Here is a 19,900-nt window from a genome sequence, read left to right as displayed (position 1 = left end):
TAAGGGAAAAAGGCATTCCGGAAGAGGTCATTCCTACACTGGTAAAAGCCAGGAAGGAGGTGACTGCACAACATTATCACCGCATTTGGAGGAAATATGTTGCGTGGTGTGAGGCCAGGAAGGTCCCCACGGAGGAATTTCAACTGGGTCGATTCCTACATTTCCTGCAAACAGGATTGTCTATGGGCCTCAAATTGGGGTCCATTAAGGTTCAAATTTCGGCCCTGTCGATTTTCTTCCAGAAAGAATTGGCTTCAGTTCCTGAAGTCCAGACTTTTGTAAAAGGAGTACTACATATACAGCCCCCGGTTGTGCCCCCAGTGGCACCGTGGGATCTTAATGTAGTCTTGGATTTTCTCAAATCCCATTGGTTTGAGCCGCTCAAATCGGTGGAGTTGAAGTATCTTACATGGAAAGTAACCATGCTACTGACCCTGGCTTCAGCCAGGAGAGTATCAGAATTGGCGGCTTTATCATATAAGAGCCCATATCTGATTTTCCATACGGACAGGGCAGAACTGCGGACGCGTCCTCATTTTCTGCCTAAGGTGGTGTCAGCGTTTCACCTGAACCAGCCTATTGTGGTGCCTGCGGCTACTAACGATTTGGAGGATTCCAAGTTGTTGGACGTGGTCCGGGCATTGAAAATATATATTTCAAGAACGGCGGGAGTCAGAAAGTCTGACTCACTGTTTATATTGTATGCACCCAACAAGATGGGTGCTCCTGCTTCTAAGCAGACGATTGCTCGTTGGATTTGTAGCACAATTCAACTTGCACATTCTGTGGCAGGCTTGCCACAACCTAAATCTGTCAAGGCCCATTCCACAAGGAAAGTGGGCTCATCCTGGGCGGCTGCCCGGGGGGTCTCGGCATTACAACTCTGCCGAGCTGCTACTTGGTCAGGGGCAAACACGTTTGCAAAATTCTACAAATTTGATACCCTGGCTGAGGAGGACCTTGAGTTCTCTCATTCGGTGCTGCAGAGTCATCCGCACTCTCCCGCCCGTTTGGGAGCTTTGGTATAATCCCCATGGTCCTGACGGAGTCCCCAGCATCCACTTAGGACGTTAGAGAAAATAAGAATTTACTTACCGATAATTCTATTTCTCGTAGTCCGTAGTGGATGCTGGGCGCCCATCCCAAGTGCGGATTGTCTGCAATATTTGTACATAGTTATTGTTACAAACAAATTCGGGTTGTTATTGTTGTGAGCCGTCTGTTCAGAGGCTCCTACGTTTGTCATACTGTTAACTGGGTTCAGATCACAAGTTATACGGTGTGATTGGTGTGGCTGGTATGAGTCTTACCCGGGATTCAATATCCTTCCTTATTGTGTACGCTCGTCCGGGCACAGTATCCTAACTGAGGCTTGGAGGAGGGTCATAGGGGGAGGAGCCAGTACACACCACCTAATCCTAAAGCTTTATTTTCGTGCCCTGTCTCCTGCGGAGCCGCTATTCCCCATGGTCCTGACGGAGTCCCCAGCATCCACTACGGACTACGAGAAATAGAATTATCGGTAAGTAAATTCTTATTTTTTTGTTTGGAGCGGCTGCATGTGACGACATGCAGCCGTCCCAAAAACACAGCCGTCGCGCCCTTGCAACGCTCCCTCTCTGCCTTGGAAATGGAGCATTGCTGCCCCACGAACGCCTCTGCCTGTCAATCAGGCAGAGGCATTCGCATTTAATGCAGGCCACCCGTATTAACTTCGGGTGCATGCGCAGGATGGGACCTGCACATGCGTGTGCGGATCCTGTCGCTGATTTTGCACTCGCAATGCGTTTGCGGTGCGACCTGAACCAGCCCCATAATCTTCTATCTCACAGTTGTTCTTAATTGACACGCTAAATTACAAGGGATCGAAAAGTATCATTTATAATCCTAAAATATAAAACCACTTTGTTGTAGTAACTAGCACACACATAGGAAAATATGGTGCCGCAAACCTCCATTCATCTCTCTCCTATGTAGGTGGTGTCCACTTGAAAGGTAACACACATTTGGACAGTTGGCTGGAGGTAAGTAATTATTGATGCATTGACAATTACATGTTTGATTTCCTGGGATAGTCCGAGGTATAAGAGAAATGTTCCTGTTTTAAATATGTCCAAACTTCACAATGCAGTTCCTCGTATTCTACAGACGTGGACAAATTTGTTGGTACCATGAGAAAAGATGAACCCATGTTTTTCCCTAAGATAGCTTAAAAGTGACAAAGTAAACTGGTATCCAGCATTGTTTGACTCTGCATTAGATGTTTAATTCAATTGAATATTTAAGACAATTAAATGAAAAAAGCATGGACAAAAATGAGGGGACCCTTAAACTAATATTTTGTTGCACAATCTTTACAGGCAATAACTGCAATTAAGCAATTTCTGTAGCTCTTAGTGTGACTTCTGTACAGATGGAGCTTCTTTATCTTGGCTCTTTATGAGACTAGCCGCGCCCACCTGGGCGCACCTAGTCACTGTGACCGCCTCCGTCTGGACGGGCGCCAGGATGGAGACGCTCCCCATTCACTTTAATGGAGAGCATCACGTTCTGCACGCCCAGACAAAGACGCTCTGAATGGGAAGCGGCTCGTGCACTCCCAGCGTGACGAGGCAGGCGGATCGCCTAGTCATGCCGGGAGTGCACGCCTGCGACTAGGCAGGGTGGGATAAAGACGGCTCCATCTGTACCTGTCAAAAGGTAGTTTTGCCCACTTTTTATTTAGCACACTGCTCTAGCTGTCTCAGGTTTGGTAGCTGCCTTTCCTAGGCTGCTTCTTTTAGCCCCTTCCATAGATGTTCGCTAGTATTCAGATATGGTCTCATAGAAGGCCATTTCAGAGCAGTCTAATGTTCTTTTCTTACCCATCCTCTGGTACTTTTTGCTGTATGTTTTGAGTCATTCTTCTCAGTGGCGTTTCAACAGAGTAGGGGGCCCCCATCTGGGTGGGTCCTTTCCTCTGCATGGCGCAGTAGTCTCCAGCAGCCACCATGTTCCGGAGACCAATTTGACTACTGCGCATGTGCGATGGCTATTTTGGTTGCGATTTTGGCTGCAAATGCAGCGCCTGACGCTGGTCTCCGGAAAGGTAAGTATTAAAATATGGTTGCAGTGTGTGCGGTGTGGGCCCCCTCTGGACCCAGTGGCCCGTGTACACCGCACACATTGCACCCATTATAGAAATGCCAATGATTCTTTTGTTGGAGGACCATAACTTGAGACTGAGACAGAGCTTTCTGTCACTGGACAGTATGTTTCACTCCAAAATACCTTGATAGTCTTGAGATTTTATTGTGCCCTGCACAGATCCAAAACATAAACAGGCCTCCGCCATGTTTCACAGTAGGTATAGTGTTTTTTTTTTTCATCTGTGAACATAGAGCTAATGTGAATTGCCAAAAACTTACCTTATTACTCCTCTGATCAAATTACATTTTCCCTGAAGCACTGTGTCAATGTTCATTTTAGTAAATTACAGGGAGGGTTACGCTTTTTTTTCATAAGTGATGTACGTGTCCACCTAGGTCTTCTTCCATGGAACCCAATGTAACTCAAAATGATGGTGCAATCAGACACTGACAAAACACTTGAACACTTTGAAAGTTGGGGGTTTTGGGGTTTTTTTGTTTTGTTTTTTTTTACCATTTTCACTATCTCCCTGTTTAATCTAGGGTTGATTTTCTTCTAACAGCCAGAGAGGTTTGGCTGCAGTCCCATGGACTTAAAGCATCTTAATAATTAATATTTGCAAATGTAGTCACAAGAACATCAAGCTGCTTCAACACTTTTTATAGTCTTTACCTTTAACTTGCTTTCCTATAATTTTCTTTCTGATTTCCTCAGGCAACTCTCTCCTTTGCCTTCTCTGGTCCATGTTCAGTGTGGTGCACACGATGATACCAAACATCAGTGAGTACTTTTCCCCATTTAAATAGGCTTAAAGACTTATTAGAAGATTGAATACATGTTATGCTAATTCAAGAAAGCAATTAGTTTGAAATATCACCATATTCCAATTGTTCAATATCTTTTCTAAGGGGTACCAACAAATCTGTCCAGGCCAATATATTTGGAGAATAAGCAATAGTATCTGTTTTCAGATTTATTTGCTTTGTTCTATGACATAGCAAAGGCATGCAGATATACATGAGATAATAGCTTTTAATTTCATCACTAGTCAGCGGCAATTAAGCATTTTTCCAATGAGCTGTAAACATCTGTATATACACCTACACATTTTATTTTAAATTAAAAATGTTTTCTAAATCCCACTATAACCATCCTAAAGCTGGGTACACACTAGGCGATATGTACCCCCTTGGAAAGCTACAGATCTGCGCTCATACACTGCCACCATTCATAATGAATAGTGTTTGGGTTACTTACTATATGGAAAGCAAGCATGACATGTCAGATTCTGAGGGGAGACCTGAGGGGAGATGTATCAAACCTTCTAGTGAGATAAAGTGAAAAATTTGCTCATAACCAATCAGCTGCTAGCTATCTCTCTCCAAGCTTTGATACATATGCCGCTTAGTTTGAATTTGTGCTTTATCTCTCTACTCAATCCTAGCAGCAATCCCCTCTGCTCCTTTCTCTTCCTTTGATTCTCTGTTCATTAGTCTCTGCAGACATTTTGTTTCCCACTGTTTTTCTGGACTTCCATCATCACTAGCATTGGCCTTGTTTTATTACAATATTGTATTCACTTCTGTGTTTGCCTTAGCACCTCTCAATCTTTCACTTTCTTGAGACCTTCCCAAATGTAAATGTATTGATTCTTGTTATTTACAAGTTCTTTTGATGTTATTTGTAAAAACCAATGAAAAATTGAAAGAAACAAAAAAAATAAAAGTGTCAACTGGCAACCATGTAGTGTAATTCAGGTGTAGTTAAACTGTCAACACTGATGCTGTTGACAATCAAAAATATGAAAGTGCATTGTTGGCTGAAGAATGTTAATGTTTCAATATGAATCTTTAAGCATTTTAGGTGTAAAGATCCATATTTAAAGTTAAAATGCCAACACTGTTTAAAAGGTTTAAATAAAATTACAACCACATCGACATTCTCTTAACGACACTGTTGACATTGTAACTGTGGACAGCATGAGCATCGATTTACAAATAATTCCAAATTCGTGTAATCGTATCAAAGACTTAGGAGGGAATTCAATTAACCCTGATATTTTTTCGAGCGCAAAGATCAGGAGTTTTTGTTCGGGTTATTCAATTAGCCCCTATTTTTTTGTGACCAAAAAAATAACAATTTATGTTAAAACACGAAGAATCCGTGATAAGCTCATGGACCTATGTGTTTTAACTTCCAGGTTGGCAAAAACTGGCTTCATATTGGGCATTTTTTTTCTCGGTTGCCTGCTGAGGTCCTGGGAAAAAAATACCCTATTATAGCTGCCAGCTGCCATGCTTCGGAGCTAATTGGATAGCCCATGGAATCAATTAAACTGTACCCCTTAAAGTGCTATGCATCTGGTACCTACCTATGGGTGTGCATCGCATTACCGGCATCCGGGATCCCGGCGGTCAGCCTTCCTAGTCCGGGATCCCTGCCACAGAATACAGGGGGGGGGGAGAGTGCGAGCGCAACAAGCCCCTTGCAGGCTCGCTTTGCTCGCCACGCTGCAGGCTCGGTGGCGTACTGCGGTCGCCACTGGTTCTATTCACACTCTATGGATGTCGTGGACACCCACGAGTGGGAATAGGCCCTGTTGGTCGGCATGCCAACCGTTGGGATTGTGAGGGGTCGGACACATAACTACATCCCCTACCTATCATTGGAACAATACTTGGATATACAGCTTTCCAAGTATTTTGTGTAGTGCATCTCTTTATTAATAATCAGGGCATAACTAGAAATGTCTGGGCCCCATAGTAAAATTGTTATAGGGTACACCATGATGTTTGAGTACAATTTCATTAGTAGCAATTTGGCACATTATTCTAATATATAGAGTCTTTTAATCTCATAATGTTCCAATCCAAACCATATAACTGCCTGGTTAATTTAATTTCAAGTTTGTTATTTAAGGCCATGTTTTTGTTTTGAGCGGGAATGGCACCATTATGCTTTTAGTCACTCCCCTGTTCCTACTAATTATCTGCTAATGCTGACTAGGTATTTTCATCAGGTCAATGTGCCATATCGCAAGGCAGCAATTATCTTAGAATGGTTACAATAACTTTCTTTATTGTCCTCCTCAGCCCCCAGAATTAACTTACTGCGTTACAAAGTTGGGATGAGGATAAATCTACAGCCTGGGCACAATAAAGATGCATAAACTGTAATTGTATGAAGTGCAGTGATTCATTTGTGCCGGATAAGGCACTTTTTGTTTGGCTGCATAAACTTTCATGTTTAAAAATAACTTGTAAGGTCCCAGGGGCTGGCTAGATAGATAGATAGATAGATAGATAGATAGATAGATAGATAGATAGATAGACAGACAGACACCCAGTACATACAGGGTGGCAATAACTAAGACAAAAAATGTTTTATTTATGTGTTATGATTAGTATAACACAAAGGTAATTGTTCATTACAGTTTAGTATTGTTATTCAGTTGTCTGTCCAATGTCACTCTGTTTTCACATTATACAGCAGCATATTCTCCCTATCCCCGACTTTTTTAGATAATTTTGTTTTCTTTCTATCTGTGGAATCCTGCTTCCCATGTCCTAATTAGTCTCCCTACTAAATTTAGGGGGACATTTACTAAGCAGGGATAAGAGCGGAGAAGTGAGCCAGTGAAGAAGTTGCCCATGGCAACCAATCAGCACTGAAGTAACATCTATAATTTGCATACTATAAAATGATACAGAGCTGCTGATTGGTTGATGGCGCCACTTCTCCACTGGCTCACTTCTCTGCTCTTATCACTGCTTAGTAAATGTCCCCCTTAGTGACATTTTGATTCTTAGATCAAGCTACAGACAGCTCTGAATAGGGGAAGTTTAAGTATGCCCGCCGTGTATAGGTGGTCATTCCAAGTTGTTCGCTCGCTAGCAGTTTTTAGTAGCTGTGCATACGCTATGCCACCTCCCACTGGGAGTGTATGTTTGCTTAGCAGAAGTGTGAACGAAGGAATCGCAGAGTGGCTACAAATTTATTTTGTGCAGTTTTAGAGTAGCTCAAAACCTACTGCTAGCTTGCGATCACTTCAGACTGTTCAGTTCCTGTTTTGACATGCCCTGCGTTCGGCCAGCTACAACTGCGTTTTTCCTGGCACGCCTGCATTTTTTCGAACACTCCCTGAAAACGGTCAGTTGACACCCACAAACGCCCACTTCATGTCAATCACTCTGCGGCAACCAGTGCAACTTAAAAGCGTCGCTACACCTTGTGTGAAACTTAGTGATGTGCACCGGACATTTTTCAGGCTTTGTGTTTTGGTTTTGAATTCAGTTCCGCGGCCGTATTTTGGATTCGGACGCGTTTTGGCAAAACCTCCCTGAAAATTTTTTGTCGGATTCGGGTGTGTTTTGGATTCAGGTGTTTTTTTTTCAAAAACCCCTCAAAAACAGCTTAAATCATAGAATTTGGGGGTCATTTTGATCCCATAGTATTATTAACCTCAATAACCATAATTTCCACTCATTTCCAGTCTATTCTGAACACCTCACACCTCACAATATTATTTTTAGTCCTAAAATTTGCACCAAGGTCGCTGGATGACTAAACTAAGCGACCCAAGTGGCCGGCACAAACACCTGGCCCATCTAGGAGTGGCACTGCAGTGTCAGACAGGATGGCACTTCAAAAAATAGTTCCCAAACAGCACATGAAGCAAAGAAAAAAAGAGGTGCACCAAGGTCGCTGGATGGCTAAGCTAAGCGACCCAAGTGGCCGACACAAACACCTGGCACATCTAGGAGTGGCACTGCAGTGTCAGACAGGATGGCACTTAAAAAAATAGTCCCCAAACAGCACATGATGCAAAGAAAAAAAGAGGTGCACCAAGGTCGCTGGATGGCTAAGCTAAGCGACCCAAGTGGCCGACACAAACACCTGGCCCATCTAGGAGTGGCACTGCAGTGTCAGACAGGATGGCACGTAAAAAAATAGTCCCCAAACAGCACATGATGCAGCACAGATATGGATGGATAGTATACTTGACGACACAGAGGTAGAGCAATGGACTACTGTACCATACTGCTATATATATATATATATATATATACTGGTGGTCGCAAAATTCTGCACTGTCCTCCTACTATATACTGCGCACAACTACAATGCAGCACAGATATGGATGGATAGTATACTTGACGACACAGAGGTAGAGCAATGGACTACTGTACCGTACTGCTATATATATATATACTGGTGGTCAGCAAAATTCTGCACTGTCCTCCTACTATATACTGCGCACAACTACAATGCAGCACAGATATGGATGGATAGTATACTTGACGACACAGAGGTAGAGCAATGGACTACTGTACCGTACTGCTATATATATATATACTGGTGGTCAGCAAAATTCTGCACTGTCCTCCTACTATATACTGTGCACAACTACAAAGCAGCACAGATATGGATGGATAGTATACTTGACGACACAGAGGTAGAGCAATGGACTTCTGTACCTTACTGCTATATATATATATATATATATATATATATATATATACTGGTGGTCAGCAAAATTCTGCACTGTCCTCCTACTATATACTACAATGCAGCACAGATATGGAGCGTTTTCAGGCAGAGAACGTAGATATTTGCAGCACACTAAGCATAGATATTTGCAGCACACTGAGCACAGATATTTGCAGCACACTGAGCACAGATATTTGCAGCACACTGAACACAGAAACTGAGAGAACGCAGCCACGTCCTCTCGCTATCATCTCCAATGCACGAGTGAAAATGGCGGCGACGCGCGGCTCTTTATTGCAATACGAATCTCGCGAGAATACGACAGCGGGATGATGACGTTCGGGCGCGCTCGGGTTAACCGAGCAAGGCGGGAAGATCCGAGGTTGCCTCGGAACTGTGTAAAATAGGTGAAGTTCGGGGGGGCCTTCGGATCTCAACGAACCGAACCCGCTCATCTCTAGTGAAACTACATCTTTCTTTGTACTTATACATCGCGCGTGCGCATTGCGCCGCATATACATGCGCAAAAGTGCATTTTTTGCCTCATCGCTGCACAGCGAATTAATGCAGCTAGCGATCAACTCGGAATGACCCCCACAGTGTATATGCATGGGATGAAAAAAATGGCAACTCACCACAAAAAATATATACAAACTCCAGATGCCAGAATATACCCTATATGTATCCTTCATGTCCTTCACTTCTCCTACATGACTCACCTGGTGGGGGATTTATCAAAGCTTGGAGAGAGTACCAACCACTCATCTACTAACTTGTCATTTTATCGACACAGCCTGTAACATGGCAGGTAGGAGCTAATTGATTAGTACTTTATCTTTCTCCACTTTAGCTCTCTCCGAGCTTTGATAAATCTCCCCCAGGGCTGAGAAGAGAAGAGAGGAGGACGGTGTAGAATGGCTGCCATACAGTAGTATATTCTGAGGAGCTGCTGCGGCTGGGCATGAGCAGAAGTTCCCCCTTCTGCTTCCTGTCTGAGGAGCTGACACTCACGGGTCACGCTCAGTTAAGACATGGAGGTAAAGCCAGGTACGTAGCCAGAACTTTGTGGGCCCATAGCAACATTTAATGGGCATTTCTGGGTGCGCCACTGGGTCCTCCCAGCAATATGTTTTTGAGTTCCATTATTTTTTAACCAACAAATTAAGCACCGTGACACTTGTGACACTTTAAATACTCCATATTCTCATGTGTATCGGGGAAAAGCATTTTACTGTATATTTAATAGTTCAAGTAAAAGTCACTTCTCCATGGTGATTCTCCCGGAGCTTTCTGCTTTCTTCACATACTAGGGTGGCCATCGGTGTGTTCACCATCGATGGCTGCCATTGATGGCAAAACTGAGAGTGGCCATCTATGGTCGCTAACTATGCAATTGGAGACCATCGATGGTTACTCTCATCGATGGCCATCCCTCTTATTTCTGTGAATGGCCCCCGGGCCAATCACAGCCAGGGGCGGAGCTTCGTGGGTGTCAGGGGCGGAGCTATGCTCCATGTCCCAGCATCTTGTTAAAAAAAATATTCGTTTAGCCCTAGCCATCGATGGAGGGAAACCATCTGGTTCTCCCCCATCAATGGTAAAAGTATATTTTGAACCATCGATGGTCTGGTGCCGATGTCGCATACTTTTACTACACACAAGTCACTACTACACACAAGTCCCTCGTATGGCCTTTTTCTGGCAATGTTCTCTCTAGTGGTGATTACTGAGGAAGTGGTACCTGCGATCACCTCCTACTGTTAGTAAGGAAATATGTGACAGATAAGCGTTGTGTATATCTATGCCTTTTATTGAGACACAAATAGTGTACAGAAAGGCAGCAGACATTAAAAGCCGACTTGTAAAGAACCACATGAAACCATCGAACACAATACAAACAGTATTACCTTTCACTGAACCATTCAACAACAATAGACACAACATTCAAGATTAAACAAACCACCTCATGTGAGACAAAGGGGGTCATCTATTTGCTTAGGTGCCCCTGCGGCTTGGAATAGATAGAAAGGACAGTGAGACCGTTAAAAACAAGGATATATGAGCATTTGAGGAACATAAAAAGAGGATATGACAATCTTAGCATATCAAAACACTACAAAGATAGACACAACTCCGATCCCACAGGTCTATACTCTATAGCTTTCGAAAAACCCATCAGAAACTGGAGAGATGACCATAGCATTACAATGGATAAACAAGTGATGAAATGGCTATTCACATTAAAAACAATGACACCCAGAGGTCTCACCATAGATTTCAACAACAGCATTTTGATAAAATAACACAATTGGCAAACCTATAAGATCCATACACAACAGTTTTCCCCATCATGTACTATGCTCAGCAATATTAAATCTCAACCCAGTGAGAATCCGGCCATTTAATGTATGTATATGCATAATTTTGTACAGGTTTTGATGTGCACCATACCATATCAAGTAAAATGTTCAGCACACAGATTACCCTATTATGAAATTAGAAAAAAAACAACAACAGTAATTTAACACTGTCAATCACCAATAAAGCAACACCCAATGACATCTCATTGGTCAACAGGACTGATATAAGCAACCTAGTTGAATCCACAATCATCCTTGAAAAAGGCCTACGGGCTGAAACGCGTTGGAAGAAAACCACACTTGGCACAAGCACGTTTACCAGTACCCACAACCTGTGGAATATCTACAGCTTTACCCCCCATCAACAAGTCTCCTCGCCGGCTGGTGAGTTTGAGCGGTCGGACAGCGCTGCTGAAGCCAACGGGAACCCGGAAGTCTCGTGAGACTTGGGAACCCGGAAGTCACGGCCGCACCTGGCGGTCCCACAGGTCCCCGCTCCAGGTGTACATTACCATACATGCCGTGAAAGCAGGGATCCTAGACGGGACAGCAAGGAGGGACAGACTGTACAGAGGCGCAGCAACAAAACGGATAACACCATTGGCTGGTACCTCAGAGTTAGACCCCAGTGCCGGGAGCGGCAGCATCGTACAACAGAGGGGTGAGTACTGTACCTGGAGGGTCGGGAGGCTGATCTCTAGAACAGAGACCCTTACGTCTACTGTATCCCAGCACCATTGTGCAACAATGGAACATACCACTTTCACTGGAACCAGCATTTGGGACCTATTTGATCGTGACAACTACGTACTAACTTTCAGCCAGGGGTTAAAGTGGGGGGGACGAGGTGGAACTGAGTTCCACCACCTGTAATGGTAGGGGGAACTAGTTCCACCATCTCCATTGCCCTGCACAGTAATTCCAACAGAAAAGCCCACCCCATCATCTGTGTCAATCGATGATACAGGCGGCACTAGTGTTACTGATGAGCTGCAGCCACCTACTCCTTCCTCAGGTCCTGGTGCCTCCATGGTCCTCCTCCATGAGTTCCACCACCTCACAAGGACCTCTTTAAGCCCTGCTTTCAGCTACAAATTCCTACTATATTTCACAGTCTGTGTCATCAGCATCTGGACTTTGATCCTAATTGTGATCCATCACCTGTGTTCTAACAATCACTGTTATTGTATCATTTGTTATTTGAATGCATTATACTCTTTATGCCTGAGCATTGTGTCTCAATAAAAGGCATAGATATACACAACGCTTATCTGTCACATATTTCCTTACTAGCACTAGGAGGTGATCGCAGGTACCACTTCCCCAGTAATCACCACTTACCAGACGAGTTTGGACAACTCATTGGTACCAGCTGCCCCGATCATGCCACTCCCCAACATATTACAATGTTCTCGCTAGGACAGTGGTTCTCAAACTCAGTCCTCAGGACCCCACACTGTTCACGTTTTCCATGTCACCCAGCAGGTGCACTGTGTATAACCAACTGTCACATTTTAAAAATCTACAGGTGACCTGCAAAACATGAACCGTGTGGTGTCCAGAGGACCGAGTTTGAGAACGTGTGCTCTAGGATCACTTCTTATCCCTGCAATGACTTCTTACTTTCCTGCCTTTCCACTAGCCCTGTACTTTTACTCCACCCTTGATGAGCTAATCAACTCATTTGGTCTCCAGTGCAACCTCTATGCCAACACACAAATATCTCTCCTCCAATAACCTTTCTCCATTTCGTGTGCCCAACCTGTCACGTGGACACCTGAGTTTACTCTCTATTATTACAGATATTGGATTCCAGTGCCAGAAAGGCTCATTAGTATGATGCAAGTACACAGTAATTTAGCTTTTAATTAAGTCTCTCACCAGGGCCGGTTCTGGCGCTCTGAGCGCCCCGGGCGGCAATAGGGGGCGTGGCTTCGTACAGGGGGCGTGGTCATTTACGCCCCCTGTACAGACTGAAATGATGTGCGGTGCGCGATGACGTCATCGCGCACCGCACAGTAAAGGACCTCTCCACGAAGGGAAACTAGACGCGTACGCGTCTAGTTTCCCTTCACAGCGGCAGCAGGGGGGCAGCGGGCAGCAGGCGGGCAGCGGGGGGCACACAGCAGCAGCGGATCTTGCCCTGGTGCGGCGCCCTCCGGGAGGTGGCGCCCCGGGCAAAAGTCCTGCTTGCCCGTGGCAAGATCCGCTACTGTCTCTCACCTGCACACAAGGTTTTCTGGCTTAAGCAAGTCCACAGCAGCAAAAATAAACACCTTAGAAATAGCAAGGTAGTACCAAACAGCAGCTGCACACTGATGTCTCAGACTAGAAGAAGGTTAGATACTATCCAGCGTCTGATCACAGGTATCTAAATATGATGGGCAGAGCAGGTCAAGTACACTGTAAGATCTGGTAACGGGTATCCAAGTATCAATGGACAAAGACAGAGGCAGGTCAGGTTCAAACAGAGGTCTGGTAACAAGTTTCCAAATATAAGCACTGCTGACAGGCACAGGAGTTGGGGGTCAAACCTCTGGGAGAAATCTAATCACTTATCAAATAATGTGCCTACTTCAAACCTGATAGCAGCAGCAAATTTGTTCTCTAATGGGCAAAACCATGTGCGCTGCAGGGGGGGCAGATGTAACATTTGCAGAGAGAGTTAGATTTAGGTGGGTTATTGTTTCTCTGCAGAGTAAATACTGGCCGCTTTATTTTTACACTGCAATTTAGATTTCAATCTGAACACACCCCACCCAAATCTAACTCTCTCTGCAGTGGTCTGCACATGTTATATATCTCCCCCCACCCCCACCCCCCTTGCAGTGTACATGGTTTTGTCCATTAGAGAACAAATATGCTGCTATGATAAGGCCTGAATTAGGCCCAATATTTAGTGAGGTACTCTTAAGTATCTTAAACTTCCTGCCCTTTCGTGCTCATTTCAAAGTGCAAGCGCTTGAACTTCCTCTGGTACCCGAAGCATAATCCGCGATAAGTGCCGGCATTCGGGGGGAGGAGCTTGCCGCATACTAGCTAAAAGGATAGCCCCTGGCGATACAATTACCCCCTATGCGTAAATATTTTTTAATGTCTTGATTATGCTACCAATACGATTTTTGTGTTTTTAACAATATTTTTTGGTTACAACTTTCTGCAAGACTTAGAAGCTTTAAGTAATGGAAAGTAGGCTATTATAATGACACATACTATACCAGTGTCTTATCTTTTCAGATAAATCATTTCAGATGCCCCCGTAGAGATGACATCAAACCTGCACAGGAACATCACATACCAGCGCGTCCTACTGTTCACAGAATAACAGTCGATCTCCGGCCAATACTAAGTCAGGTTACTGATGAATGTGAGGTGGACATTTCCGACACAAACAGCAAAGTCAGTTCAGCTTCTACTTCTGAACTTTCAGAGAAACAAATGAAAAGAAAAAATGAAAGTGTTGAAACACAATCTCCTCCACAAAGGAATACTGGGGCAATCAGATTGTCTCTCCCTTCTATATCAAACTGTAAAACCCTTAATGAGCAATCCAGACCTGTGGAAATAGATAAAAGGAGAGCAAGTTTGGTGGCAGTAACAGATGAAGGCACACTTACCTGTAATCCAGAGCACAACCCCAATGATTCTCTTCTGGTTGCCTTCCCCAAAGTCATATTGAAACAAATACCCCCACAGATGAACGTTAAAGAGCAAAGGCCATTACAAAATGTAAGTATACATTTTGATAAGTCATTTAGTGACAGAAAATGTTCTTTTACTGTATGTATATGGGGCTCAATAATTCTGTAGCGCCATTCATAGATGCAGAACATACTGGATTCCATGGGTACAAGGTGAACAATTTAGATGCAGAAAGGTACATAAACATACATACATACATACATACATGTAACTGAAAGCAGGAGGAAATGGGCAGACACATAAGGAAAAATGCATTAATTGATGGGTACAGCCATGTTTTGAAAAAAATAAACATTGTCACAGGTTGCTGGCGGATTTATGATAGGGATGTGCACTTGAAATTTTTCGGGTTTAGTGTTTTGGTTTTGGGTTCGGTTCCGCGGCCGTGTTTTGGGTTCGACCGCGTTTTGGCAAAACCTCACCGAATTTTTTTTTGTCGGATTCGGGTGTGTTTTGGATTCGGGTGTTTTTTTCAAAAAACCCTAAAAAACAGCTTAAATCATAGAATTTGGGGGTCATTTTGATCCCAAAGTATTATTAACCTCAAAAACCATAATTTCCACTCATTTTCAGTCTATTCTGAATACCTCACACCTCACAATATTATTTTTAGTCCTAAAATTTGCACCGAGGTCGCTGGATGACTAAGCTAAGCGACCCTAGTGGCCGACTCAAACACCTGGCCCATCTAGGAGTGGCACTGCAGTGTCACGCAGGATGGCCCTTCCAAAAAACACTCCCCAAACAGCACATGACGCAAAGAAGAAAAAAAGAGGCGCAATGAGGTAACTGTGTGAGTAAGCTAAGCGACCCTAGTGGCCGACACAAACACCTGGCCCATCTAGGAGTGGCACTGCAGTGTCACGCAGGATGGCCCTTCCAAAAAACACTCCCCAAACAGCACATGACGCAAAGAAGAAAAAAAGAGGCGCAATGAGGTAGCTGTGTGAGTAAGCTAAGCGACCCTAGTGGCCGACACAAACACCTGGCCCATCTAGGAGTGGCACTGCAGTGTCACGCAGGATGGCCCTTCCAAAAAACACTCCCCAAACAGCACATGACGCAAAGAAGAAAAAAAGAGGCGCAATGAGGTAGCTGTGTGAGTAAGCTAAGCGACCCTAGTGGCCGACACAAACACCTGGCCCATCTAGGAGTGGCACTGCAGTGTCACGCAGGATGGCCCTTCCAAAAAACACTCCCCAAACAGCACATGACGCAAAGAAGAAAAAAAGAGGCGCAATGAGGTAGCTGTGTGAGTAAGCTAAGCGACCCTAGTGGCCGACACAAACACCTGGCCCATCTAGGAGTGGCACTGCAGTGTCACGCAGGATGGCCCTTCCAAAAAACACTCCCCAAACAGCATATGACGCAAAGAAGAAAAAAAGAGGCGCAATGAGGTAGCTGTGTGAGTAAGATAAGCGACCCTAGTGGCCGACACAAACACCTGGCCCATCTAGGAGTGGCACTGCAGTGTCACGCAGGATGGCCCTTCCAAAAAACACTCCCCAAACAGCACATGACGCAAAGAAGAAAAAAAGAGGCGCAATTAGGTAGCTGTGTGAGTAAGCTAAGCGACCCTAGTGGCCGACACAAACACCTGGCCCATCTAGGAGTGGCACTGCAGTGTCACGCAGGATGGCCCTTCCAAAAAACACTCCCCAAACAGCACATGACGCAAATAAAAATGAAAGAAAAAAGAGGTGCAAGATGGAATTGTCCTTGGGCCCTCCCACCCACCCTTATGTTGTATAAACAGGACATGCACACTTTAACCAACCCATCATTTCAGTGACAGGGTCTGCCACACGACTGTGACTGAAATGACGGGTTGGTTTGGACTCCCACCGAAAAAGAAGCAATTAATCTCTCCTTGCACAAACTGGCTCTACAGAGGCAAGATGTCCACCTCATCATCATCCTCCGATATATCACCGTGTACATCCCGCTCCTCACAGATTATCAATTCGTCCCCACTGGAATCCACCATCTCAGCTCCCTGTGTACTTTGTGGAGGCAATTGCTGCTGGTCAATGTCTCCACGGAGGAATTGATTATAATTCATTTTAATGAACATCATCTTCTCCACATTTTCTGGAAGTAACCTCGTACGCAGATTGCTGACAAGGTGAGCGGCGGCACTAAACACTCTTTCGGAGTACACACTTGTGGGAGGGCAACTTAGGTAGAATAAAGCCAGTTTGTGCAAGGGCCTCCAAATTGCCTCTTTTTCCTGCCAGTATAAGTACGGACTGTCTGACGTGCCTACTTGGATGCGGTCACTCATATAATCCTCCACCATTCTTTCAATGGTGAGAGAATCATATGCAGTGACAGTAGACGACATGTCCGTAATCGTTGTCAGGTCCTTCAGTCCGGACCAGATGTCAGCATCAGCAGTCGCTCCAGACTGCCCTGCATCACCGCCAGCGGGTGGGCTCGGAATTCTGAGCCTTTTCCTCGCACCCCCAGTTGCGGGAGAATGTGAAGGAGGAGATGTTGACAGGTCGCGTTCCGCTTGACTTGACAATTTTGTCACCAGCAGGTCTTTGAACCCCAGCAGACTTGTGTCTGCCGGAAAGAGAGATCCAAGGTAGGTTTTAAATCTAGGATCGAGCACGGTGGCCAAAATGTAGTGCTCTGATTTCAACAGATTGACCACCCGTGAATCCTTGTTAAGCGAATTAAGGGCTCCATCCACAAGTCCCACATGCCTAGCGGAATCGCTCCCTTTTAGCTCCTCCTTCAATGCCTCCAGCTTCTTCTGCAAAAGACTGATGAGGGGAATGACCTGACTCAGGCTGGCAGTGTCTGAACTGACTTCACGTGTGGCAAGTTCAAAAGGTTGCAGAACCTTGCACAACGTTGAAATCATTCTCCACTGCGCTTGAGACAGGTACATTCCACCTCCTATATCGTGCTCAATTGTATAGGCTTGAATGGCCTTTTGCTGCTCCTCCAACCTCTGAAGCATATAGAGCAGGGGTGGGCAATTATTTCAGCTGAGGGGCCACTTGACATTTCCTGTCAGTATCCGAGGGCCACATACAAAATAGCAGCTCGCCCCACTTGCCAAAAATATAGGGACGTGGCTTCATGTGGAAGGGGTGTGGGCAAAAAATAATACAGATTCATATTAGGCTGCACAATAGTCTCAATTATTCAAATTGCGCCACACAGCGCCACTTACACACATTACACCAGGTAGAGCCCCTTTTACACACATTACGGCAGGTAGAGAGCCTTTTTACACATTAACATTTTATTTAGGATAATTATTGTGCAGCAAGCAAATTATCCAGTGTCTTATGGCCCCTGGGGAAAGGTGTGACACGGTGACAGAACACGGTGGGGGTGACACGGTGACAGAAAACGGTGGGGGTGACAGAACACGGGGGGTGTGACACAGTGACAGAACACGGTGGGGGTGACACGATGACAGAACATGGGGGGGTGACATGGTGACAGAACACGGGGAGGGGGGGGTGACAGTGACAGAACACGGGTGTGTGACACGGTGACAGAACACAGTGGGGGTGACACGGTGACAGAACACGGGGAGGGGGGGTGACAGTGACAGAACACGGGTGTGTGACACAGTGACAGAAAACGGTGGGGGTGACACAGTGACAGAACACGGGGAGGGGGGGGTGACAGTGACAGAACACGGATGTGTGACACGGTGAAAGAACACGGGGGGTGTGACACAGTGAAAGAACACGGGGAGGGGGGGGGTGACAGTTACAGAACATGGTGGGGGTGGTACGGTGACAGAACACGGGGAGGGGGGTGACAGTGACAGAACACGGGGTGTGTGACACAGTGACAGAACACGGGGAGGGGGGGTGACAGAACACGGTGGGGGTGACAGAACACGGTGGGGGTGACAGAACACGGTGGGGGTGACAGTGACAGAACACGGGGGGTGTGACATGGTGACAGAACATGGTGGGGTTGACAGCGACAGAACACGGGGAGGTGACACAGTGACAGAACACGGGGGGCGTGACACAGTGGCAGAACACGGGGAGGTGACATAGTGACAGAACATGGGGGGGTGACCAGGGCCGGTTCAAGGGCGCTCTGCGCCCCGGGCAGGAAATGGGGCGTGGCCTAATACAGGGGGCGTGGTCAATTACGCCCCCTTTACATTAAAAGCGCCGCTTGAATGCTGAGCGGTGCGCGATGACGTCATCGCGCACCGCACAGCAAAAGGTCCTCTCCACGAAGGGAAACTAGACGCTATGAGTCTAGTTCCCTTCGTAGAGAGGACCTTTGCTGAGCGGTGCGCGATGACGTCATCGCGCACCGCTCAGCAAAGTTACTCTCCAGGAAGGGAAACTAGACGCATAGCGTCTAGTTTCCTTCAGGAGGCGGACGGGGACGGGGATCGGGACGGGGATGGCAGCGGAGGCGGACAGGGACACAGCGGGCAGCAGTGGCGGATCTTGCCACGGTGCGGCGCCCTCCGGATGGCGCCAGCGCCCTCCGGAAGGCGGCGCCCTCCGGATGGCGCCAGCGCCCTCCGGAAGGCGGCGCCCCGGGCAAAAGTCCTGCTTGCCCGTGGCAAGATCCGCCACTGGGGGTGACATAGTGACAGAACACAGGGGGGGGTGACAGTGACAGAACACGGGGAGGTGACACAGTGACAGAACACGGGGGGTGTGACACAGTGACAGAACACGAGGAGGTGACACAGTGACAGAACACGGGGGGTGTGACATAGTGACAGAACACGGGGGGGGTGACAGTGACAGAACAGGGGGGTGTGACACAGTGGCAGAACACGGGGAGGTGACACAGTGACAGAACACAGGGGGGGTGACAGTGACAGAACACGGTGGGGGTGACAGTGACAGAACACGGGGGGTGTGACATGGTGACAGAACATGGGGGGGTTGACAGCGACAGAACACGGGGAGGTGACACAGTGACAGAACACGGGGGGTGTGACACAGTGGCAGAACACGGGGAGGTGACATAGTGACAGAACATGGGGGGGTGACATAGTGACAGAACACAGGGGGGGGTGACAGTGACAGAACACGGGGAGGTGACACAGTGACAGAACACGGGGGGTGTGACACAGTGACAGAACACGAGGAGGTGACACAGTGACAGAACACGGTGGGTGTGACATAGTGACAGAACACGGGGGGGGGGGGTGACACAGTGACAGAACACGGGGGGTGTGACACAGTGACAGAACACGAGGAGGTGAC

At 46.2% G+C, this 19,900-nt stretch overlaps 1 protein-coding gene across 3 annotated transcripts in view; it reads left to right on the top strand.

Moving 5' to 3' along the window:
• Positions 1–19,900, top strand: part of LOC134902137 (uncharacterized) — a 96,070-nt gene that overhangs the window by 40,433 nt on the left and 35,737 nt on the right. For all 3 annotated transcript variants that reach the window (XM_063914365.1, XM_063914367.1, XM_063914366.1), the window contains exons 3-4: positions 1,978–2,024; positions 14,217–14,708. In XM_063914365.1, the coding sequence (XP_063770435.1) occupies positions 1,978–2,024; positions 14,217–14,708 (539 nt within the window). The remainder of the gene's footprint in view (positions 1–1,977; positions 2,025–14,216; positions 14,709–19,900) is intronic.

This window comes from Pseudophryne corroboree, chromosome 1 (assembly GCF_028390025.1).
Source record: "Pseudophryne corroboree isolate aPseCor3 chromosome 1, aPseCor3.hap2, whole genome shotgun sequence".
Lineage (NCBI taxonomy): Eukaryota > Metazoa > Chordata > Amphibia > Anura > Myobatrachidae > Pseudophryne > Pseudophryne corroboree.
This window is presented reverse-complemented; position numbering and strand designations above follow the sequence as displayed.